The following is a 25395-nucleotide window of genomic DNA, read 5'->3' as shown; positions in this document are numbered from 1 at the left end:
AGCCATTTGTGTGTCTTGATTGAATTTGAGGAGAATTAGATGTTCAAATTACAAGTCTTTATTTACATTTCCGTTTTTCTTTGCTATGAAAACCTTACCAACTGGGAAAAATCGTTAAACACAGTCTGTTGTGGCGCAAGCATACACATTCATCGGGACACTGACTTCTGCAAGTACAAGTAATGTTAATGTGCATTAGATTCTGGCCTATCATTGTTTTCTGTAGTTTTTATATTCTTCAATTTGATATTTGAATGTACGGGGTAATGAATATCTTCAGAAAATTAAATATTTGATAAATATTGCATCAATGGAATGAAAAAGATAGTGTTGCTGTGGAACTATTTTTTGTGTACTTGGCAACATTTCCAACCAAATTGGAGCCAGCTGTTCCAGGATTCCATCAATTGACCGGCTGTTACTATCAATCCATGGGAAAAAGGGACAGGGTTTGTATAAATTTTTATGGCTCTAACGACCCCTGGGACAGGAGGGGGGCGGGGCACATTAGGGTGAAATAGAGGTAAATCCTTTAAAAGTCGCTACTAGTCACAGAGTTCAGCATGGAATGTAATCAAACTTGGCCAAGAAAATATCTAAAAGATTGGCTCTGACCCCTGCCGTGGCAGGAGTATGGGGCCCAATAGGGGAAATAGAGGTTGTAAAATCCTTTAAAAGTAGCTTGAGGCAGTATTGCCAACGGTCAAAGTTGAGTTGTAAAATGCATCCTGTTCGCAGGCATTTCCCTGAATACTTCCACATGGAATCCGACCCACTACATTGTTCATTTTTAAAACGCTTTGTCACCGGAAGTCCGGAGTGGCAAAACCGACTTAGAATGTCATGACCCCTGATTGAAAACCTGTGATGTGCGGGTCATCAACTTTACGTAGCCATAATTTTAAAAGAAAAAAAAAAAAAAAAAAAAAAAATAAACTTATGCCCCTGATTTTCAGCACTTGTACCAAACAAAAATCTTTGTGTCAAATAGAGACTCACAATTGTGCTATCTTTGTTAAAAAAATTACGTCAGGCTCATAAAGCCATAAACATGCGCAAATTTGAAATCTACAGGTCTCATAAAAACGCCAATATTGGGCATTTTCCAGACTTTTTGCTAGGAAAAAATCAAAGGATATTTAAAAACCACTTTGTACTCATATTCAAATCTTACCGTGTCCTTGTAAAATGCAGGTAGCCTCTATTCAGTCATGCATCACACGATATCCATGATCGTTTTTTAGCCAGAGCCCAGAGCTAGCAAAACTAGACATGGCCAATTGATACTGTTCAAAATCAGAAATAATCTCTTCATTCTTCAAAAGTACAAACACTTATAGAAACCATGATTATAGGACAGAGCCAGCTAGCCAAAACTAGACATGGCCAATCAATTCTGTTTCAATAATCAGAAATAATCTCTTCAAAATTCTTCAAACACTTACTCCCGGTATATGATTTTAGACAAAGATTTACTCACAGGAATAAAACAGTCAACGTGAACGGTGTCCTGTTGCAGCAGGCAGGCAAGCCAATCATAATGGCCGCCATTTTGTTTAGTCAAATATGAAACCAGACAAAAATCCTGATTTATTTAATAAATATCTAAAAGATTTTTAACACATTTTTTTAAAATTAATTATCAGATATAAATTACATTATTAGCTCACCTGGTCCGAAGGAGATGAGCTTATGGGATACCGCGGCGTCCGGCTTCCGTCAACAATCGACTTCTTCTCCATAACCGCTGGTCAGATTTCAACAAAATTTGACTGGTAGCATCCTTATGGGCTACTAACTGAAAATTGTACAAATGATGGGGCTGACCCTCCAGGGGCCTGAGGGGCGGGGCCAAAAGGGGTCAATTTGGCTGTTTCCATATAAACGGCCTCTTCTCTGAAACCAAGCATGGGATAGCACCCATAATGCAATGGTAGCATCCTTATAGGGTGGGGATTTGAAATTGTACAAATGATGGGGCTTACCCCCGGGGGCCTGAAGGGCGGGGTCAAAGGGGGTCATTTTGGCTATTTCCATTATAAATGACTTCTCTGCAACTAAGCATGGGATAGCACCCATAATGCAATGGTAGCATCCTTATAGGGTGGTGGGCATTCAAATTTGTGTACATGATAGGGCTGACCCCCAGGGGGCCTGAAATAATGGGGCCGACATCCCAGGGGCCTGAAGGGTGGGGTCAAAAGGGGTCAATTTAGCTATTTCCATATATTACAACTTCTTCTCTGCAACTAAGCATGGAAGAGCACTCATAATGCAATGGTAGCATCCTTATGGGGTTGGGATTTGAAATTGTACAAATGATAGGGCCGATCCCCCAGGGACTTTGACGGCAATAGACGCGGGGCCAAAAAGGTCAATTAGACAGGGCAAGAAACTTACTTTGAAAACCACTTGCCCGAATTTAAAAAGATTTCAGTCTTATTTTACTCAAAACAGGGTAATTAACATTAAAACCGGGCAAGTTTACATGAATTTACACTTGCCCGGGAGCATGTTTTACTGGTCTCAGCCCATCGGACCTGGGATATTTCTTGCCCTGTTAGGCTACTATTTTCATATAAATTACTTCCTCTCTGAACCAATGTATTTGATAGCATATTTGTATGGTATCAATAGCATCATTATATGGTTGTGATTCAAAATTAAACTTTTAGAGTCAATTTTGCAAAGATTTCTAATTGTAAGAGTCTTTGTGATAATTGCTAAAAAAAACCAGGTGAGCGATACAGGCCCTCTGGGCCTCCTGTAACAAAAATATTCATAAATATTATTAAATAACAATATGAAGATCATAAATATATATATGCATTTTTTAGGCTTTAAAAAAGTGTTTAAAATTACACTCAAATGTGGTTCCGCACATTACCCTTGTTTTGACCCTTTCACACGTTTTTTCAAGGGTGATCACCCGATTTGACCTCATCAGAGGTTGGCAATACTGTTGAGGGAAGAGAACATTGTTTGTATAAATTTTGGCTCTGACCCATCACGAGCAGAAAGAATGGGTCCCAAAAGGGAAAAAAGAGGTCAATCTTTAAATTCCTTCAGAAATGAATGATCCTGTAATCAGAACATTACTTGGCATTACAATAACAAGGTGAGCGATAAGGCCCTCTGGGCCTCTTATATTTTATCAGAACATTAGAGTTAGTCGTTAAAAATTTTATTTTGAATTAAGTAAGAAAACTGGTTATTTTTTTCAGATGAGTCTTGGCAAAGCCGTCATAGGCCTGTATCAAAATCTACAGGTCTGTCAGAATGCTTAGTTGAAATACAGTAATCACTTTTAGAAACGGTCCAACCAGTCCTTCCGCAAAAAAATCATTACGAGAAGCTCTTGTTTTCTTAGACAAGGGATCCCACAGGGAACTTAGCACCTTACACTGAATTTTCATTGTTAGTCATTAGACAGATCTTGTCTCTTCCTTTGAGTACACAAAGTAGGAAAACTAGATACAAAGTTAAGTTTGAGGAAGACCTTTTTAAAACTTTCTGTTAAAGTGTCTAAATTCAAGATGGTTCCGGATCCTTTATCAGCCATGTCGTTTTCTGCATATTCATAAAATACAATTGGCAAAATTTTAGGAATCAAAATAATGTAGATCTACCTATCAATTTCAGAAAGCTCCATTAAGTACTTTTTTTGAGAAACTTCAATTATTCAAAATTTAGGGTTAGGCGGCAGCCTGTCGGCCAAACTGTTGACAGATCAGTCCCATAATGCGCACATGACCACTAGGGTCCATGCATAAGTGGGAGCCTGAAATTTGAGACATTCAAATTTCTATAGAAAAAACTGGAGCGATAACAAACTTCTCAACAATCAAAACTTCCAAAATTCCAAATTGACTACCTTGCAGCTGTCCAGCCATCTTTTTTTACCTATCAGTCCTAAAATATGCGTAACTTGGTCCAAGCTAGTAGTATACCGTATATATGCATCATAGCAGCACAAGCACTTTTTGAGAAATAGTGGTTACAAACTTCAACTTTCAAAATCAATGATAGCTAGCTGCCTATCTGCCATCTTGTTGACTGATCAGTACTTAAATGCAATATAAATAACCTGGGTTCTTGGGGAAACTACCTATGTCTGAAATTTGTACTTTCTGAGAAATAGATGCATGGGACTATCAAATCTATGACGGCTGCCTGTCAGCCATACTGCAGATATGGATCAATCCCAAAAATAAATACCGGGGTATACATAACTAGGGCCTAAGGGGGCTCTACAAATGAAAGTGATATCTCTTCAGTACTTTAAAAATAGCAATAACTGTTTATGGACGGAAGGACCACAGACAACAAGCAGATATTGGGCTAAAAATTATACCTACACAAAATTATTTTAGAAAAGATTTATTTCTATGTAATAAATACAGATAGAGTAGTTTAATATGATGTATATAAAAGTTTGCTGTGTGTATTTGCGACAAAAATGACAAAAATGTCAATGAGATAAAGGAAAGCGTAGAATAAACAGTCATCCCATGATTTGACAGTTCAAGTAAAAGCAGTTTGACTTGACAAGTGTGTAAATCCTTCTCTGTGAATTAGCAGCCACTTTCTATCCTGTAAAGTGTCCTTTACGAATTAGTGGCCACTCATTTCCTGTAAAGTCCTCTACAAATTAGCAGCCACTCATTTCCTGTAAAGTCCTTTACAATTTAGCAGCCACTCATTTCCTGTAAAGTCCTCTACAAATTAGTGGCCACTCATTTCCTGTAAAGTCCTTTACAATTTAGCAGCCACTCATTTTCTACAATTTAACAGCCACTCATTTCTTAAAGTAATTACCTCTCTACGAATCAGCAGCCACTCATTTCCTGTAAAGCCCTCTACGAATTAGCAGTCACTCATTTCCTGTAAAGTCCTCTACAAATTAGCCGCCACTCATTTCCTGTAAAGTCCTTTACAATTTAGCAGCCACTCATTTCCTGTAAAGTTCTCTACAATTTAGCCGCCACTCATTTCCTGTAAAGTCCTTTACAATTTAGCAGCCACTCATTTCTACAATTTAACAGGCCACTCATATTCTTGTAATTTACCTCTACGAATCAGCAGGCCACTCATTTCCTGTAAAGCCCCCCTACCGAATTAGCAGTTCACTCAATTCCTGTAAAGTCCTCTACAGAATATGCCGACCACTCATTTCCTGTAAAGTCCTTTAGCAATTTAGCAGCCACTCATTTCCTGTAAAGTCCTCTAAAATTTTAGCAGCACTCATTTCCTGTAAAGTCCTTTACAATTTAGCAGCCACTCATTTCCTGTAAAGTCCTCTACAAATTAGCAGCCACTCATTTCCTGTAAAGTCCTTTACAATTTTAGCAGCCACTCATTTTCCTGTAGAAGTCCTCTATGGATTAGCAGCCACTCCATTTCCTGTAAAGTCCTCTAGATTTAGCCGCCACTTCATTTTCTTGTACAGCCCTCTACAGAATTAGCAGCCAATCATTTCCTGTTTGACAGATTCCCAGCCTTCGCCTATAGAGGCAAGGTAGTCATCAAGCTGTTCAAAGATAAAGGGAAACCTTATTAAAGGTATAATTTAGTTGATGCATGTTAGTGCAATGTTAGTGCAATGTTAGTGCAATGTTAATGCAATATTAGTGCAATGTTAGTGCAATGTTAATGCAATGTTAGTGCAATGTACAGTAGCAATGTTAGTGCATGTGTTAATGCAATGTTAGTACAATGTTAGTGCAATGTTAATGCAATGCTAGTGCAATGTTAAGTGCAATGTTAATGCAATGTTAGTGCAATGTTAGTGCAATGTTAATGCAATGTTAGTGCAATATTAGTGCAATGTTAGTGCAGGGGGATCTCATTTAATATTAAGATAACAACTTTTTCATTCTGGATAGAAATGTCATTTTGCTCTAAAGTCAACCAGAAATTAATAGGTGATTTAGTATAGATGTATACCATTGAATTTGTAAAAGTGGGGAACTGATTGTCAACACTTTGTACTATGCCTCTGATGTTGGAAAAGGAAATCACTGGAAACTGGCCTTGGGGTCAAGTCATAATATCTCATTACATTATACTCTCTACAGAGCTTATTATTAAATATTTGGGCTTTCAGAGCACAAAACGATATTGGTTAAGTTTTTTTTTTTACTGTCGATTAGTCCTGCCTGTGGTGATAGTGATTTAAGACATCACAAAAATCAGGTCAAAATATGATGTCCACAATCACCGGGAGGTAGGACTAAAAACGGCGGTAAATCATACTTTACCCACATCGTTTTGTGAGCTCAAAAACCATTGTATTGTATGTACAGTCCAAACCACGATGATTGGAACTCCGATGAATCGAATTTCTCGCTGTATCTGAAGTTTTTTGTCTGGTCCCAAAATTTCTTCACTATATAACATTACTAACTAACCCCATGTATGAATCGAAGTTTTATGAATCGAAGTTCTCGATGTATCGAACTGTTTTTTTTCATGGACCATTTGTTTATAGAATCATAGGTAACTGACACTCGATGATAGCGAATAAAAATTTACCTGTACAGATCAGGTGTTCGCCGATACCCCGCGGCATGCTGTCACACCTGAGCTTGTCTCGCGGGACGGCCCTTCGCCCGGACAATAGGGATTATGACAGCTTGTGTTGCTAGCTTGATCTCATCAAGATAATTAATATCAACTAATCAGACCGATACCCGGTGCTTTGTTTTTTACAAGCTGCGTTATTATTAATCATTCGTACTGGCAAAGATGCAACGGTTAGTCGTTTTTGATATTCGTCGCCGCCATGGTAGCGGTTGTAGTAGAATTAACGGAACGGTATAATAGCGAGCCACATTTATAAGTAACTCATACTCCAAAACTTGTTACATTGTACAACTTTGGCATAAATACTGTGAGCAAATCGATCATTCTAAATTTAAGTATTTTGTAGGTGTTGTAGCGCTTTCGGTTCCATCCTTTTTAGTTTCGTTTTTACAATGTGTTTTTTTTTTTTTTCTTAAGATATTATATCATTCCGTAATATTAACCATCGCTTAAAATAGTCACAAAACGAACACTTGTACATGGGTTAGTCCTGGTACATGTAAAGTCTTGTTGTTATAATATATCGTATGTATTGCTAACGATAGCAATACATGTGATTACTTGCATACTTCATTTTTATTTTGTTTTGCTTGTGGTAAATACAATGATTATAAAGTTTATGGAACGGAGACGACATTAACGTACAACTACCACAGTTGGTCATGGTAAAAAAAAACATCGGTCTAATGTCAACCACCTGAAATAAATTCGAAGTCTCGGGATGTTTCGAAGTTTTTCTGGCGGTCACATGAACTTTTACCCACATCGAATACATCTAAGTTTGACATGTATTATACTTCATCACTATACACGCTATCTAAAACCACGATCTAAAAGTTTGGAAATAAAGAAATCTTTACAGCACTGTCCTGAACTAGGGTCAAGGTCACTGAAGGCTGTGTACTGCACATTGACTAAAGGTTTGACGATACATATTTTAAAGATACACGTTACATAAGGAGCCATTGCTACTACAATCTTTTGTTCCAGTGGCAAGCAAGACATAATGTAAAGCCATTATTTTTGCGAGCCTAAATTTTCACGATTTTTGGACTTAAAATTAGACAATTAAATTTCAGCAAATCAAAATTTCATGATTTTGTTTGAAGTATACTTTGTATACATAATTCAATTGATTCTTAATATTTCACAGATTAAAATGTTGTGATTGAGGTGATGGCTAAAAATATATAAAATAAAAACTTTATTTATAAATTATTTTACATCAATTACAAAACAATTTGTATCACTCTTGATGGCCTGATAACCGGTTATAAGGTAATTAATTGTTTAACTCACTTTCTGTATCATCTCTTGGTAGGATATTCTGGCGGTTTCAATTTTCTCTTCAAGTACCTGTCTCTCCTTTCTTAACTCCAGTTGTAATCTATGTTTTTCCTGTGCTACCAAAGACTTTTTCTTCTCTTCGTCAAGGTTCTTTTTCTCCAGTAGTTCTTTTTCACTATTTAAGAAATAATAGAATAGATATTAAAGATTAGGTTCATTTATACAGTGACACTGGTTGGACCGTGTGTAAAAGTAACTATTTCAAATATAAATCCTGACGGACCTGCAGATTTTTATACGGGCCGATGAGCCTTTATCAAGACTCATCTGAAAACACAACTGTATAAAATCACCACGTGGGTAGATGATTGACTAGGTCCAAGCAGTCAAACTGTATAATTGAAAATAGTCAGGAAAACAAGGTATTAACAAATCTTACAGTATTTTGTGATCTAAAACGCAACAGCATTTGCAGATCTGAAAATGAAGTAATAGGTTTTACACTTTTAGGAAATCACATTTAAAATGCAACTTTCACTATATGTTACAATGCTGTGATTCAAAAAAGAAAAAAAAAAAGAAAATTATGTATAAATTGATGACCTGAAATAATATAATTTTACCCTGGATTTTGTCCTTTAAAAGTTTGTACTAACTAACTTGTTAAGTGTTTCAAAACGACATCTTATATATCTTTAACAAAAATTGATTTCACTAAGTTTTTTTTTCTATAACCTGACATCAGTCTATCATTATTTGTTAATTGGAACTTTTTTGATTTTTGCCAAAATTTATACAGTTCTGTTACCCCTTCCCCCATTTCGGATGTTTCTGGCCAAATTTGCGTTACTAATCCATCCAGAAAGAGTGTTACAATTTGGGATTTAAAGGATTTTATAGATACTTTACCCCTATTGTTGCCCCGCCCCCCTTCCTGTGCTGCCTTCATCAGGGTCACATTTACTTATTCAAAATTGATTTGGAAATTTTCCCCTGTCGAGTCGTTTGTGGTTCAAATCTGGTTACAATCCATTCAGAACTCTAGGACAACACCCATTTATAGGGTTTACTCTCTAGTACCCCTATTTTTCTTATCCCCATTTTTCATGTCACATTTTTGCAAAATTTCCTTCAGATCTTTAAGGAAGTTTCTGACCAAATTTTGTTCCAATTAAGCAAAACTCTAGGAAAAGCCATTAAGTTAGGTATTTAGTTGTAATTATTGTGTACATTTTGGCCTTCAAGGGGGGTTTTTCACCATTAAATTCAAAATTTGATCCCCTTTAAGGAAATCGTTCAAAAAATTTGATGTTATGTATCACTCATATCATGTAGTGATTTTCAATTTACCTCTATTAAATATTGGCACAATTAAACTGCCAACATTAAATTCAGGGAAATTTATAAAATCACAAAAATATTTACTTCTTTTTCAGCCAAAATTTGCAATCCATCAAACTCTGATGACAAAATTTACCACCATAGATTTAAATTTGATTCTAATTTTACTTCAGATGAAAATAATTAAAATATTTATGCAAATCCCGTGGTACCCTTTCCTAAGTAGTTGAATGGTTACTTGCACAATGCACCAAAAGCAAAATGAATTTATAGGATTTTTTAAGGTTAACCCCTATTATTATCAAGACTCATCCACAACTGTATTAAATCACCACGTGGGTAGATGATTGACTAGGTCCAAGCAGTCAAACTGTATAATTGAAAATAGTCAGGAAAACAAGGTATTAACAAATCTTACAGTATTTTGTGATCTAAAACGCAACAGCATTTGCAGATCTGAAAATGAAGTAATAGGTTTTACACTTTTAGGAGATCACATTTAAAATGCAACTTTCACTATATGTTACAATGCTGTGATTCAAAAGAAAAAAAAAGAAAATTATGTATAAATTGATGACCTGAAATAATAATTTTACCCTGGATTTTGTCCTTTAAAAGTTTGTACTAACTAACTTGTTAAGTGTTTCAAAACGACATCTTATATATCTTTAACAAAAATTGATTTCACTAAGTTTTTTTTCTATAACCTGACATCAGTCTATCATTATTTGTTAATAACGGGAAGAATCTTGGACTTGAGTCTTTTTTGAGCCAATCGTTAATGACATACATACCGTATGTAACTTTTCGGAACGTCATCTGCGCTTGGCTAAGTCTAAACTTAAGACTGTTACATGATCTTGGGATCTGATTATAGATACTTACTCTTTGAGCTGTTGAATGCTTTCCTGTGCTGCCTTCATCTTTTGCTGATGCTGGATGTTTACTTTGGAAATTTTCTCCTGTCGAGTCGTCCCAATGTGGTTCAGTTGGTCTATTTTGGATGAGAAGACACCCAAGTGGTTTTTCTCCTCCTGTATTTTATCACTGATGTTTTGGATTTCCTTACAGATCTCACTGAGAAGGAAAATATTGGGATATTACAGAGAAACAAGAATCCATCAAGTTACAGTATAGTTGTAAATATTTGTGTACATTTTAATCTCACTAAATTTGCGGATTAACTCACAAAATTTAAAGCCTTGCGAAATCGTTCAAAAATCTTGATGTTATGTATCACATCATATCATGTGAATGACACTTTCAAAGGCTACTCTCGATAATAAACCGCCAACAATAAATTGGGAAATTTTACACCCACAAAACTATTCTTTCTTTTTCAGTATTCAAAGTTGCTCAACCACTGACAAATGGTACCACCATTGGAAAATTTGAGCTTCTAATTTTACTTCAAGATGAAAATAATTAAAATATTTAATTGCATCCCGTGGTACTATGTTCTATATAGAATGAAGTTATGACTGCACATGCACCAAAAGCAAAATGAATATTATTTTTTTATGTTAATTAGACATATATATACACGATTATCACCAATTGTTGTTCAAATGATGAGTATCATTTATGGTCTGTCGGCGGTTGAGCATCTTTGAATATTCTTACATTTGCTTTTCAATATTCAAATTTTCTTTCTTTTCTTTTTCAGTATTTAGATATACTTACTTTTCCTTTTCCATATTTAAACATTCATGCTTTTTTTTCCTGTATATAAATATTCTTACTTTTGCTTTTCGGTTTTTAAATTTTCTTACTCTTGCTTTTGGATATTTGAATTTTCTGACTTTTGCTTTTCGGTATTTAAATTTTCTGACTTTTCCTTTTCGGCATTAAAATACTTTTACTTTTCCTTTTCAGTACTTGAATATTCTTACTTTTCCTTTTCAGTACTTTAAAAATATTATTCCTATTTTGATATTTGAATATTTATACTTTTCTTTTCGATATTTAAATATTCTTACTTTTCCTTCTCAATATCTACTTGCACATCCTGAAGCATTTTGAAGGCTTTTCCCACATTATTATCGGACACGCGGACAGTATCGATCTGTTGCTGTAGTTCCATCAGACGCCCCATCTTACGCTCCAGCGTCACTTTACGAACAGCTAGACCCTCTCGCGCTTTATCCCCCTCCGCCATCACTCGTTCTGGTGACTGGATGATTTTCTTAGAAACAAGTTCTCCGTCTTCTTTGGCTTGGGCTGCCACCATTCGTACTTGATCCTACAGTAAAATATTTCAGTTTATCTACAAAATCAGATTAATACTGTATTTGACCCAATAAACACCACTCCAAATTAATACTGTATTTGACCCAATAAACACCACTCCAAATTAATACTGTATTTGACCCAATAAACACCACTCCAAATTAATACTGTATTTGACCCAATAAACACCACTCCAAATTAATACTGTATTTGACCCAATAAACACCACTCCAAATTAATACTGTATTTGACCCAATAAACACCACTCCAAATTAATACTGTATTTGACCCAATAAACACCACTCCAAATTAATACTGTATTTGACCCAATAAACACCACTCCCTCTTATTGAGGTCTCAGTATCACTTACCTAAAATCAACTGTAGACTGACAATATAAAAACCGTGTATGGCTGACATTGTGCAATGATTTTATGAAATTTAGTCCTTTTAAGTGCTCCCTTACTTTTTCAATTTTTATTCGCCCTTGATGCTAATTGGGTTGGATACAATAAGTTAAAATAAAAAATTGATCCATGAAATTTTTTTCTTGTCAATCAGTATTTTCAGATTATCAGATCTCCAGCTCATTTCTATTAACACTATTGACTCAGATTTCTTCATGCCAATAGGCGTTTTCAGGTCATTTCTCTACAATACTACATAAGGATGTTTAGCAGATTTCTATCTAGACTCTACAATCATGATGTTCAGTTCATTTTATTATTTATTACTTTTTTTATTAACCTGCTCAAGTTACTTTTCTTCAATAAAGATATTTAATTCATTTCTACCGATCTCCACATAAAGAATGTTCAGCTTATTTCTATTTAACTCCACTGACCAACTGAGATTTCTTTTCTAGAATAAGGATTTTCAGCTGATTTCTATCTAATTCTACTGTCAGACTGACTGAGATTTCTTTTCTACAATAAGGAATTCCAGCTTATTTCTATCTAATTCTATTGTGCAACTGAGATTTCTTTTTTACAATAAGGATTTTCAGCTTATTTTTATCTAATTCTACTGACAACTGAGATTTATTTTCTACAATAAGGATTTTCAGCTTATTTCTATCTAATTTTACTGACAACTGAGATTTCTTTTCTACAATAAGGATTTTCAACTTATTTCTATCTAATTCTACTGACAACTGAGATTTCTTTTCTACAATAAGGATTTTCAGCTTATTTTTATCTTATTCTACTGACAACTGAGATTTCTTTTCTACAATAAGGATTTTCAGATTATTTCTATCTAATTCTACTGACAACTGAGATTTCTTTTCTACAATAAGGATTTTCAGCTTATTTCTATCTAATTCTACTGACAACTGAGATTTCTTTTCTACAATAAGGATTTTCAGCTTATTTCTATCTAATTCTATTGACCAACAGATATTTCTTTTTACAATAAGGATTTTCAGCTTATTTTTATTCTAATTCTACTGGCAACTGAGATTTATTTTCTATAATAAGGATTTTCAGCTTATTTCTATCTAATTCTACTGACAACTGAGATTTCTTTTCTACGATAAGGATTTTCAGCTTATTTCTATCTAATTCTACGAACCAACTGAGATTTCTTTTCAGCAAAAAGGATCTTCAGCTCATTTATTCTCTGCTGTTGCTGAGTTTTGACCTTCATCTTGGCTTGAAGGTCATTCTTGAGTTGTTCACATTCCTCTTGAACCTGATAGAATAAAAAGCAAACACAAAACTATATATTGAATCAAAATGAAAGGTTATTTACGAATACAAATTAGGCTATTTAAACAAGAGATCCAAAGGCCATTGAAGATTTTGCAAAATTTTGGTTAATTTGCTTCAGTGGTTTTGCAGAGGTTGAAAAAGTAAACTGTATACAAACACACGTCAGACGCCACATGACAACGAACAAATGGCCATGGAATAGGTCACATTAGATTTCATCTTTGGTGAACAAAATAATTTTTTTTTTTTATTTTTCTACTGAAAAACCAGTAATTACACAGTAATTGTTTCAGTTTAGGCCTTAAAAAGACAACAAGTTAGGACAGAAAATCATAAAGCATCCAGAACATGACTCACAGCTTGCATAGCAGGCTCCTGCTTCACTTTCTCAGCTTTGATAGTGTTGATCTTCCTCTTCAGACTATCATTAGCTTGTAAGAGACCTTCGTGCTGTTCGCGAAATTTCTCCTGTACATAAATATTACAAATACATATGTATGAATGAGAAACCCCACACATCTTCTGTATAAAAAATAGTACAAATACTTTAGAGAATCTAACTTCCCCTTTTAAGAGTCATGGTGGCCATCTTGGATTTCATGAACCTGAAACTCTTTATAAGCATATAGAAAATCAACTTTCGTGTATTTCGTGGTCAAGTTAAACTTGCCAAAGTTAATCTCTGGAAATTGATCTCTTCTAGAATTCATGTATGTGTACAATTAAATTCAAAGGTGTTTCAATTCAATTTTAAATCTAAGAAGCTTTATAATTATCTCTGTGAAAATGATTTGAAATGTAGATAATTTTTAGACTCAAAACTTTTTTCATTCTGAGAAAATTCAAAAAAAAATTTCACACTTGATTACATGATACTAGAAGCAAATATTTATCTTTAAAGATAAACTCAGGATAGAGATGGCAAGATATCCAAAAACATTATAGCTCAGTAACATTTACCTGTAACTTCATTTTCTCTGACTACAAACTTACATTTTTTTCTTTCAAATTTTGAAAAACTTCCATTTGTTTGTTTTTGAATAACATGAAGTTAATCACTGCACTGCAAACCTTTGTGACTCTTCCAGGTGCTAAAATTGAAAGAACAAATACAAAAAAAAAATAACTACATTTATTTAGCATAATTCCAATCTTTTACCAATTACCGTACCGAGTTCTATGCCTTTCCAAAAAGCATACATTTCTTTCTCATGTAAATTCCTAGGTTACAGAATAAGTGCAATTGACAATTATTGAATACTGAAAACAGCTTGGCCTTTAATTTTAAATTTTTTGGATGTTTTTTTTGCTTTCACACATTGTCACTATCAGATGTATTTTGTTGTATTTTCATTAGCTTTACCTTTTTAACTAATTCACCCCTGATTGTGCATTTGAACTCTTCCAATATTCAAAGGCTGGAAGAGTTTGATATGAATTTTCAGGGGTCACTGAGTTAACTACTGATAGGTAACATATTCCATTTTGTAATTTGTTACTGTAAATTGGGATATTTTGGATGTGGTCATATTTTGGATTCTTGCAAGGTTCGTCATCATCTTCAACTGAACGCTACAACTGAAACTGTTGAAACTGAAAATGTTTGGAAAAAATTTTTGCACACATAGATTAACAAATGGCGAATCACTCCAAGTCAGCCCAGTGTTCAGTGAAGTGGCTACTCTGTTTTGTAGGGTGTCACAGTTCATGTTTTTTCAGCTCGGTTCGGTTTCAATTTCTTCTAATCGGTTTTTGATTTTTTCAGTTCGGTTCAGACAAATCTTACTTTAACACTATTTAAGTCTATTTACTATCAAAAACAAGTTTTGCTTTAGATTTAAAAAGATGGTACATAATTCAATCAAACAAGTGGTTTTTTCTCTATCAAATTTTTACTTCAAATCAAAAACGTTAAAAATAATTAATTGCGTCCTTTAAAAAAACCCATGGCACTATATCCTATATGGAATGAAGTACTGATTGTGCATGCAACGGCAAAAAAAATCACTTTATATTATTTTTTTGTATGTGTGTGTTAATTAGACGTATAACACAATTAAATACCAATTTTTGTTCAAATGTTGAGTATCGTTTATGATCTGTCGGCAGTGTAACATCTTTAAACAAACATAATTGAACATTTACTGTCTTTATAACTCTTTCAGTACTCGTGACGCATTAATCAGTCACAGAGACATATGTCCTCATATCCTTCATGATACATTATTCCATCACTAAAACATTTTCACATACTGTATCCTTCATGATGCATTATTACATCATGATTAAAATGTAAGTTTTACCACAAATCAATACACCGGTATAATCTCGGAAAAAGTGTTTAAAAGAAGTAATATGCATTGGAATAATAATAAGATGAACATTACTACGTACCAGATGCATGTTCAATCGTAAAATGGTTTAATTCACGAAATATTGGCCGACAGAAAAGGGATTGTTTACAATCGCAACACAATGGCGGCCTGATTTAGCTGCCGATATTCTGCGGGATTGTTATAAAAAAATTATAATAAAAACATCAACAATTACAATATATGAAACAATAAGTAAAATATATCATTTAGATACACATATATGTTGGTCTACAGCTGTACAAATTCTGACAAACTATTTCGCAGTACAGTTTATACACGTAAATTACAGGTAATATAGGACATTTAATTTTCTAATGATCCAAACCAAAAATAAGAATCACTGTACCAAACCGAACCGTACGGTTGAATATTTCTGTTAACTGTATTTTCTGTTAAGCGTGACACTCCTACGTCTTCGCGTATTACAGAGTTACCTTCCTTGCAGAAAAGTATTAATTGTGACGCATTTATTCTGTAAGAAATTCACATGATTTTCTCTAAAAAGTATATGTTAATTGTTACAAGAGAAAACTCAGAGTCACAAACAAAACCTACCCATAAGGGCAGATAACTCTGTAATATGCATATAAATATATGACTGTAGTTTCTGGATTTTAAAATGTAGTTGGGAGGATATAACAATATCTTTCCACTGCCAATACTTACTTGGATTTTGAAGGTCTCTAATGCTAAAATCCATTATGCCACAGGTTGTTAGGAAGCGCTGCCTGTAGAACAATGATAATAAATATTGCATTAGCATTAAACTTCTTTTTAAAGGCCCTATATTTGCATCTTTCTTATTTTTTTCATGATTTATGAGAATTTTGAAAAAAAAATCCTGTTGTAAATCATGCAGAGACTGAGGGACTAAATCGAAGTCAAGATGAGCGATTATGATTCGGAATATTTTGACAAAAATCAAATAAATATGAAACATCGCTAGGTGGGTCCCACTTAGTCAAACAAGCCGAAGTTAGCCGACATTGTAGCATCGTTGCCAAGAACGTCATGTGACTACCATAACTATGTAATGTCTGTCTGAACTCTTCCGAAAAGGGGTCATGAACTTTCCGACTTCTGTTCGGCAATAATCGTATACGTAACTTCTATGGCGATCAGTTTAAAATGAAAGCATGTTTATATAATTTCCATTTTGGCCCGCCTGCCCCCAGGTCAGAGCCAAAATTTATACAAGTTCTGTTCCCCTTCTCCCAAGGATGTTTGTGGCCAAATTTGGTCACAATCCATGCAGAACTCTAGGACAAGTAGCGTTTTATAGGATTTACCTTTATTTCCCTATTGGGCCCCGCCCCCTCCTGCCCCTGGGGGGTCAGAGCCAAAATTTTTTACAAGTTCTGTTCCCCTTCTCCAAAGAATGTTTGTGGCTAAATTTGGTTACAATCCATGCAGAATTCTATGACTAGTAGCGATTTATAGGATTTACCTTTATTTTACCCACCTATTGGGCCCTGCCCCTCCTGCCCCCAGGGGGTCAGAGCCAAAATTTATGTGCTGTACCAAAGTTATTAAAAAGAATTATAAATATTCTTTAATATATCTTAATTTCAACTTCATCTACAAATACTAACAATATCGGAGTCAAATTTAACTTGATTTTTTTACTGAGTTACGTATAGTGTGGCTTTAATGAGGATACAACAATCTTCTGTTTAATGTGTATGACTGGAAATATAAGTTTAATGTGCCAATAATACATCTGTCAGAAAATAATAACCCTACAGTGATTCAGGTGTTATCACCAAACATTAAAATATGATAAGAAAACTTAAAGGGACATGAACCTTAAATGATTTGTTCTGTATGCTTAGATATGGTTTTCAGATGTTTATTGAATATTTTATTACAATGATTGGTTATCTAAAACGACAGAAAAACGTGGGGAATACCTACCTCAAAAATGATAAAAATAGATCGTCATATTCTATATTTGGAACACAAAACGAAAGCTGGTCGAAAGCGAGGTCATACTGAACAACAAACTTGCTGACATGACAAGGAATATTAGTTTTCCACATTTTAAGATTATTTTCTAATTTACGATGGTTGAAAAATGAAATTTAAGCCACATGTTATAAAATTATTTGTATTTATAGCGTAGGAATGATAAGTCAAAAAGTCAAAAGAGACTTTTCATTCGACAGGGCACCGCGAAGGGAGGACTATTTACCTACTTTCCCAATCGCGCACGTTACTGACTCTTTATGTACACTGTTTTCTATCAGAATTCGTTTGTGTTCGCTTCACCCACGTTTTTGACCCACCATTTTGTTTACATATGTGCAGTGCATTGTGGGAGGTCACTAAAGTTCAACACTATTATATTCGACCGGGCCGGTTCAAAATACAGAAAGATGGAATTTCCATTATAATTATTTTATTTGACACATTTGCACAATAACTGATATATATTACTTAGTAAGGTATCTGACACGTGTTAAATATGTATTTTACTCAAATTTACATGGTTTATTTAGGTTCATGTCCCTTTAAAGGGACAATTCAGTGAGGGTAACCGTATTTCTAACCACAAAGCAAAATATGACATAAATGTATTGTTCTACAGTTCTTATGAAACATATAACAACAAATATTGACAAATTATATGACATTGTGAAGTATTTTGATTTAATCCGTTGAAATTTCAAATCCTTGATCAATGCGATTAAGCAGGTACAACATCTACCCATACCTTAGCCAAAATCATGCCCGTTAAACAAATGCATTACATAACCATGGCCACTGCGGGGTTGATGAAATTATTTTTAGACAAGAACACTGAACATGCATCTAATAAGGTAAATACATTACTGTAAGAGTGATTTGAGTAGTTCGAGTTTGAACATTTCACTTACATTTCACTAAAGTGGGCTTTTCTGGCATATCACGGTAAAACAAATCTAATTTCTATTAGAACTAGTTTGTTTCCAATATATGTGCAAATTTTAATGTACTTTTAGATTAAATTGAGGACTGCCTTATATAATTTGTTACATCGTAAATCAATCAACCAACAGTACAGAGGTTTTAGAATCGTGTAACAAGAGTATTGCCTGTTTCACAGTGGGAGCCAAACATTTCTAAAAACTTAATTTGGGTCAGAAGTATGGTTTATAAAAGGATATTTGTTGCACAACCGATGAATGTTTCTCATGTTATGTTGAAAGATTAGCACAGTGTATATGTATTCACTGTTATATTCATTTCATACAGACATTTCTCTGTACACAACATACTAGTTCTCAAAACATCACAAAAGAAACATTCACTATTTGTGTAACAAATACTCTTACCTGTAAGTCAACAAAAACAGATACATACAAAGCCAGGGTAACAATCATGAATGGTACTGTCTCCTCGTACAGTTCAGGCTGCTCAAACGACTGAGAGAATTGAAGAAGGCCTTTCTGCAAAAATCAATCAATTCATAAAAAGATGTGATATGATATACAGCTGAAAACAAATTATATGAATTGAAGAAAAGGTGAATAATATACGAAAAAAAATATATATTTATCAACCTGAAACAGCCAAATGAAAATCACATATGTATATATATGTTACTATTTAATTATTTTCATTTGTATTACAGTAGAACCATCTTATTAAATGTTATGTTCCATTTGTCAGACAAAATATAAGAGGAATATAACATTAACCAACATGACATTCCCCGTAATTAGCTTCCATTGTATTGTTAATTGCTAGATGACATACCTGTATGATACTTTCAGCGGGAACTTCCGCCATCATTTCTAACAACTGGCAGTAGATATTCTGCCATCGGTTTGCCTGAAACATATAAATTCGCATTGATTTTTTTTATGTAAAAAACAATGTGTAACAGACCGTAGGTATAAATTTTCTAGAATTTAAAAAGTTACATGTATTGCTTATATGTAAGCGTAATTTATAGCATTAATTCTGTTATAAGACTTCACCTTTGGCAGTGATAATCTTTAGTATAAATGATCTGGGGACCAGCAAAGTAAGGAAGCTCCATTTTAGGCAATAGAAGATTAATTCATTCCTTGAGGGGAACTACCAATAAATAGTTGTAAACCAGAGTTAAGATTAATCTGTATTACAACCATTATGAATTATCTTTCCAGAAATTTTAAATGGTCCTTTCTATGTTGGGAATCCGTTAAACTTTTATGATCAATCATCAATTTTGTGTAACCAATCAATGATAGTTAAAAATTTATTGTATTTTTTTGTTGTATGAACAAGTCTTATCGTAAAAACTTTCTTCTACAGGCTTACGTTATGCAATGTTCTCAGATCGCGTATGTTTTCACGAATAAAATCATATTCCATTGAGCGTTTACTTTTATGCGCTCTTCAATTCATTTAGACACTTGATATTTGAAATGATATAAGTGACAACATACACAAGCGGCAGATTGCGACAAGCTTTCTATAACAATTAAGCATATGGGAACACAAATTATGAGAATTAATTTGATACTGCTAAAATTTAATCCATACATCTGGTTTCCTGAAGTCCATCTCCTCAACTTGCATTTGGTAATCCTCCTTGAGAAATGACAAACAACTTTCCCATGGCATTAATGGAAAGTCGTAACTCATGTTGACTGTGGTGTACAGGTGTCGCAATCAATAATCTGAAAAATAAGATAACACTATACAACACTGAAGATAAAAAAATAAACATGCAATACAAAAATTATTTTTAGTTTTCATTTCGCAGAATCCTGTACATGAGTAACCAGTGATTTATACAATTACTAGACTCGCCCAGACGAGTCCTGGACTCATGATTTTCCTGTGGGATTCACCAAAATTTGAGAACCCTCTATATTACTTTGTTCTGGAACTCATAAAATTTGAAAATTAGTATTCTGGACTCGTCTTAAAAAATCCTACATAAATTGCTGGTAATTAAATGATTATATAATTAGTCAAATGCAGGGCTGTTACAGATACTCATGTACAATCACACACACACACACTGTTTTCCAGCCGTTGTAAGTCATGGACTTGTTAGACCGATCATACAGTATGACAGAATATCTACTGTATTTACCTTCTTCTGCATGACACATCACATTTTTTTTGCTCCCTGCTACATGTTTAAAGTAATTTTGTAACAGTTTATTGGTTTAAAGAAAATGTTGTGCTCTCGAATAGGCTTCGTCTAAAATTATATTAGTTTATCCTAAAACTAATTCCATGCTCCTGTTAATTAAAAGTATCTGTAGGGGGATTGGACTGGGTCGATCATCGGTGACCAGGTAGCTCAGTCGGTAGAGCACTCGGCTAGTGTTCGCAGCGTCCCGGGTTCGAATCCAGGTCTGGCAGCTACATTTTCTCCTCTCCTTTTACAAAGGTATTAAACTGATAAAAAGGTAGTGATCTTTACATCTAGGTTACCCACGTCGCTGGCATAAAATCACATATCTTATCATCTTTTAAACATTTATATATTTTTACCATGCGCACTTGGACATGTCAATTGACAGCAGCAATGACAACATCAACAAAATACACATCATGATCCGACAACGAAACTACCAAAGATGCCCTACTTTCCCACCCAATATATGATTGTAAGACATTTTCGTTGTGACCAGATATCACAGGACATGTATGTGTTGAATATATTGGAAAATATCAACAAATAAAGTTTTGATTCTTACACTTGCGACGTAACAAAATTCGAATGGCGCGGCAAGATCTTTGCTTCTTCCGGTTTATAAATATTACGAACTAAGACTAACGAAAGTGTTGGGGAATATATTCATATTGATTTGATATCTTAGTTGACAAATTTTTTCATTGGGTAATTTTGTATACGCTAAAAATGATGTTTTGATGAAATATATATAGACATATGATAGAATATTTTAAAAATTATATTGCTTTTTGTTCTTTGTTTTTACAACTGGGTAAAATATATAAACCGGTGCTTACTTTCACTTTATACATTGCGTGGAGAGTGCCATGCCGACAATCTTCTGACAAATAATTGTATCAGGATGTTTCCGGAATTAAACAGCGTATTGGACATCAAAAAAAGTGAAAGTGTCGCAGGAAAATCTGCATGTATTTCTGAATCGGATGTCGATGGGAGTTTTTTAATCCATCACTTCCTGTCATTTTTCCTAAGAAGTGATCATCCTGTCTGTTTTGTGTCGCTAGCCCAGTCGTTCAACCATTTTAACACAGTTAGCAAGAAGTTTGGACTTGATTTGACAGCTAAGCGAAATAATGGACAGCTTGCGTTCATTGAGGGTCTTAAACTGTTGGGGGAATCGTTTATAATGGACGTAAGAGAAAGTGAAAATGTATCTAAGGGAGACAACCCCTTTTTAAAAAGTGGGAAATTTAGCAATTCCTTGTCAGCAGTGTACCGTTTTGTTGAAAATATATGCAACGGGTTAAAAAATGATGGAAATAAACCACCAGTTTTAGTTATTGATGACATAAGTGTTCTTTTGAGCATCGGTTACACAGTGAAAGATACTGTTGCATTTATGCAATACATGCTGAGTCTTCTGAACGAACAAAATGGAACATTGATTTTACATATTAACAAAGGCAAGAAGTCCTGTGATGAAGATGCTGTGCTAGTGTGGAAACACATGTGTCATCTATTTCCTATTCAGATAGAAGTTTGTGGATTAAACAGCGGCTATTGTAAAGATGTTCATGGAGAGGTAATATTATATAATACAATTAACCTTGGTTGATTTTTGATAAACATACAGTACCATTTTTTTTTTATCTGAGTGATGGATTGAAATCAGTTCTTAAATATATTCTACATTGTGAACATTATTTAGCGGTATAGGGAAGATATGCATTTTAAAGATGCTTCACTGCTAATAAATAGTTTGTATTTTCCATCAAAAACAGGGACAGACGATTAGTATTTTTCTTCAGTTATAAAAGTTACTTTCTTACTTTACACTATTACCCACCATTGATACACCATTACCCACCATTGAAAAGTTTGAGCTTCTAATTTTACTTCAAGATTAAAATATTAAGAATAATTTAATGCTTCAGCTTCCCGAAAAAAATTCCATGGCACTATATATGTCCTATATGGAATGAAGTACTGTTTGTGCATGCACCAAAAGCAGAATGAATTATTTTATATTTTTTGTGTGTTAATTAGACATATATATATACATGAGAAAACACAGGTTGTAAGGAACAGAAAGAAAGAGAATATGTTGTTAAAATTTGTCAAGTAATCATTACTAATCCATCAATATATTAGGAGAATGTAATAAGACTGATATTCACACTGTTGACATAGCTATGATAATTTCATAATCATAATAATCTTTCATTTCAGCTGAAAATTGTGCGTGATGCTTCTCTACACAAGAGGCCAACGAAGAAAACCATGCAGTATAAGCTGACGGACAAGTCCATTGCTTTGTTTGCAGCAGGCTTATCATCGGCAGTGTTATGATGTGATCTAGCAAGCAAAACAATTAAGACAAGACATCTCACTTCTTGAAATAAATATTTTACTTAAACATCCTTACAATGCAAATATTTTTTAAATTGAAGCACATAATTTAATCTGTGAGATAATGGCCATGAAAAATCAAATAATAGTAATAGTTACTTGTATATCTGAAACACTCAACATTACTTTTAGGATCGATGATACTGACGTAACTTGACTTTACTAGATACCTGTACTGGACAAATTACTTTACTAGTTACCTGTACTGGACAAATTACTTTACTAGATACCTGTACTGGACAAATTACTTTACTTGTTATCTGTACTGGACAAATTACTTTACTAGATACCTGTACTGGACAAATTACTTTACTAGTTACCTGTAATGGACAAATTACTTTACCAGATACCTGTACTGAACAAATTACTTTACTAGTTATCTGTACTGGACCAATTACTTTACTATTACCTGTACTGGACAAATTACTTTACCAGATACCTGTACTGGACAAATTACTTTACTAGTTACCTTTACTGGACAAATTGCTTTACTAGATACCTGTACTGGACAAATTGGACAAATTACTTTACTAGTTACCTGTACTGGACAAATTACTTTACTAGTTACCTGTACTGGACAAATTACTTTACTTGTTACCTGTACTGGACAAATTACTTTACTAGATACCTGAACTGGACAAATTACTTAACTAGATACCTGTACTGGACAAATTACTTTACTAGTTACCTGTACTGGACAAATTACTTTAATAAATACCTGTACTGGACAAATTACTTTACTAGATCCCTGTACTGGACAAATTACTTTACTAGATACCTGTACTGAACAAATTACTTTACTAGATACATGTACTGGACCAATTACTTTACTAGTTACCTGTACTGGACAAATATTTTACTAGTTACCTATACTGGACAAATTACTTTACTTGTTACCTGTACTGGACAAATTACTTTACTAGATACCTGTACTGGACAAATTACTTTACAAGTTTACCTTACTGTACTGGACAAATTACTTTACTAGATACATGTACTGGACAAATTACTTTACCAGTTACCTGTACTGGACAAATTACTTTACTAGTTACCTGTACTGGACAAATTGGACTTTACTAGTTACCTGTACTGGACAAATTACTTTACTAGTTAACCTGTACTGGACAAATTACTTTACTAGTTACCTGTACTGGACAAATTACTTTACTAGTTACCTGTACTGGACAAATTACTTTACTAGATACCTGTAACTGGACAAATTACTTAACTAGATACCTGTACTGGACAAATTACTTTACTAGTTACCTGTACTGGACAAATTACTTTACTAGATACCTGTACTGGACAAATTACTTTACTAGTTACCTGTACTGGACAAATTACTTTACTAGTTACCTGTACTGGACAAATTACTTTACTAAATACCTGTACTGGACAAATTACTTTACTAGATACCTGTACTGGACAAATTACTTTACTAGATACCTGTACTGGAACAAATTACTTTACTAGATACCTGTACTGGACAAATTACTTTACTAGATACCTGTACTAGACAAATTACTTTACTAGTTACCTGTACTGGACAAATTACTTTACTAGATTACCTGTACTGGACAAATTACTTTACTAGATACCTGTACTGGACAAATTACTTTACTAGTTACCTGTACTGGACAAATTACTTTACTAGATACCTGTACTGGACAAATTACTTTACTAGATACCTGTACTGGACAAATTACTTTATTACCTACTACAAATATTTACTAGATCCTGTACTGGACAAATTACTTTACTAGATACCTGTACTGGACAAATTACTTTACTAGATACCTGTACTGGACAAATTACTTTACTAGATACCTGTACTGGACAAATTACTTTACTAGATACCTGTACTGGACAAAATTACTTTACTAGATACCTGTACTGGACAAATTACTTTACTAGATACCTGTACTGGACAAATTACTTTACTAGATACCTGTACTGGACAAATTACTTTAATAAATACCTGTACTGGACAAATTACTTTACTAGATACCTGTACTGGACAAATTACTTTACTAGGAATTACCTGTACTGTACTGGACAAAATTACTTTAATAGATACCTGTACTGGACAAATTACTTTACTAGATACCTGTACTGGACAAATTACTTTACTAGATACCTGTACTGGACAAATTACTTTACTAGATACCTGTACTGGACAAATTACTTTACTAAATACCTGTACTGGACAAATTACTTTACTAGATACCTGTACTGGACAAATTAACTTTACTAGATACCTGTACTGGACAAATTACTTTACTAGTTACCTGTACTGGACAAATTACTTTACTTGTTACCTGTACTGGACAAATTA

General features: G+C 33.9%; 2 protein-coding genes across 5 annotated transcripts in view; one reads left to right on the top strand and one right to left on the bottom strand.

Moving 5' to 3' along the window:
* Positions 1–4827: 4827 nt before the first annotated feature.
* Positions 4828–25395, bottom strand: part of LOC138324112 (kinetochore protein Nuf2-B-like) — a 237268-nt gene continuing 216700 nt past the window's right edge. The window contains exons 1-13 of one of the 4 annotated variants that reach the window (XM_069269184.1): positions 21214–21275; positions 20042–20178; positions 19268–19342; positions 18872–18957; positions 16196–16257; positions 14148–14245; positions 13512–13622; positions 13015–13134; positions 11193–11455; positions 10099–10290; positions 7885–8047; positions 5469–5530; positions 4828–4873 (exon numbers count right to left, since the gene is read on the bottom strand). In XM_069269184.1, the coding sequence (XP_069125285.1) occupies positions 4867–4873; positions 5469–5530; positions 7885–8047; positions 10099–10290; positions 11193–11455; positions 13015–13134; positions 13512–13622; positions 14148–14245; positions 16196–16257; positions 18872–18957; positions 19268–19342; positions 20042–20143 (1341 nt within the window). In that variant the 5' untranslated portion in view covers positions 20144–20178; positions 21214–21275 and the 3' untranslated portion in view covers positions 4828–4866. Of the gene's footprint in view, positions 4874–5241; positions 5318–5441; positions 5531–7884; positions 8048–10098; positions 10291–11192; positions 11456–13014; positions 13135–13511; positions 13623–14147; positions 14246–16195; positions 16258–18871; positions 18958–19267; positions 19343–20041; positions 20179–21213; positions 21276–25395 lie in introns of those variants that run through there. The other 3 variants (XM_069269186.1, XM_069269183.1, XM_069269185.1) reach the window with 3 other exon arrangements.
* Positions 21477–23458, top strand: LOC138324109 (elongator complex protein 6-like). Its single transcript, XM_069269179.1, has 2 exons — positions 21477–22233; positions 22881–23458. The coding sequence occupies exons 1-2, from the start codon at positions 21553–21555 to the stop codon at positions 22998–23000; spliced, it is 801 nt and encodes a 266-aa protein (XP_069125280.1). The 5' UTR covers positions 21477–21552; the 3' UTR covers positions 23001–23458.

Source organism: Argopecten irradians, chromosome 5 (assembly GCF_041381155.1).
Source record: "Argopecten irradians isolate NY chromosome 5, Ai_NY, whole genome shotgun sequence".
In the NCBI taxonomy this organism is placed as follows: Eukaryota; Metazoa; Mollusca; class Bivalvia; order Pectinida; family Pectinidae; genus Argopecten; species Argopecten irradians.
Note: the sequence above shows the minus strand (reverse complement) of the source record. Positions and strands in the feature narration are given on the sequence as shown.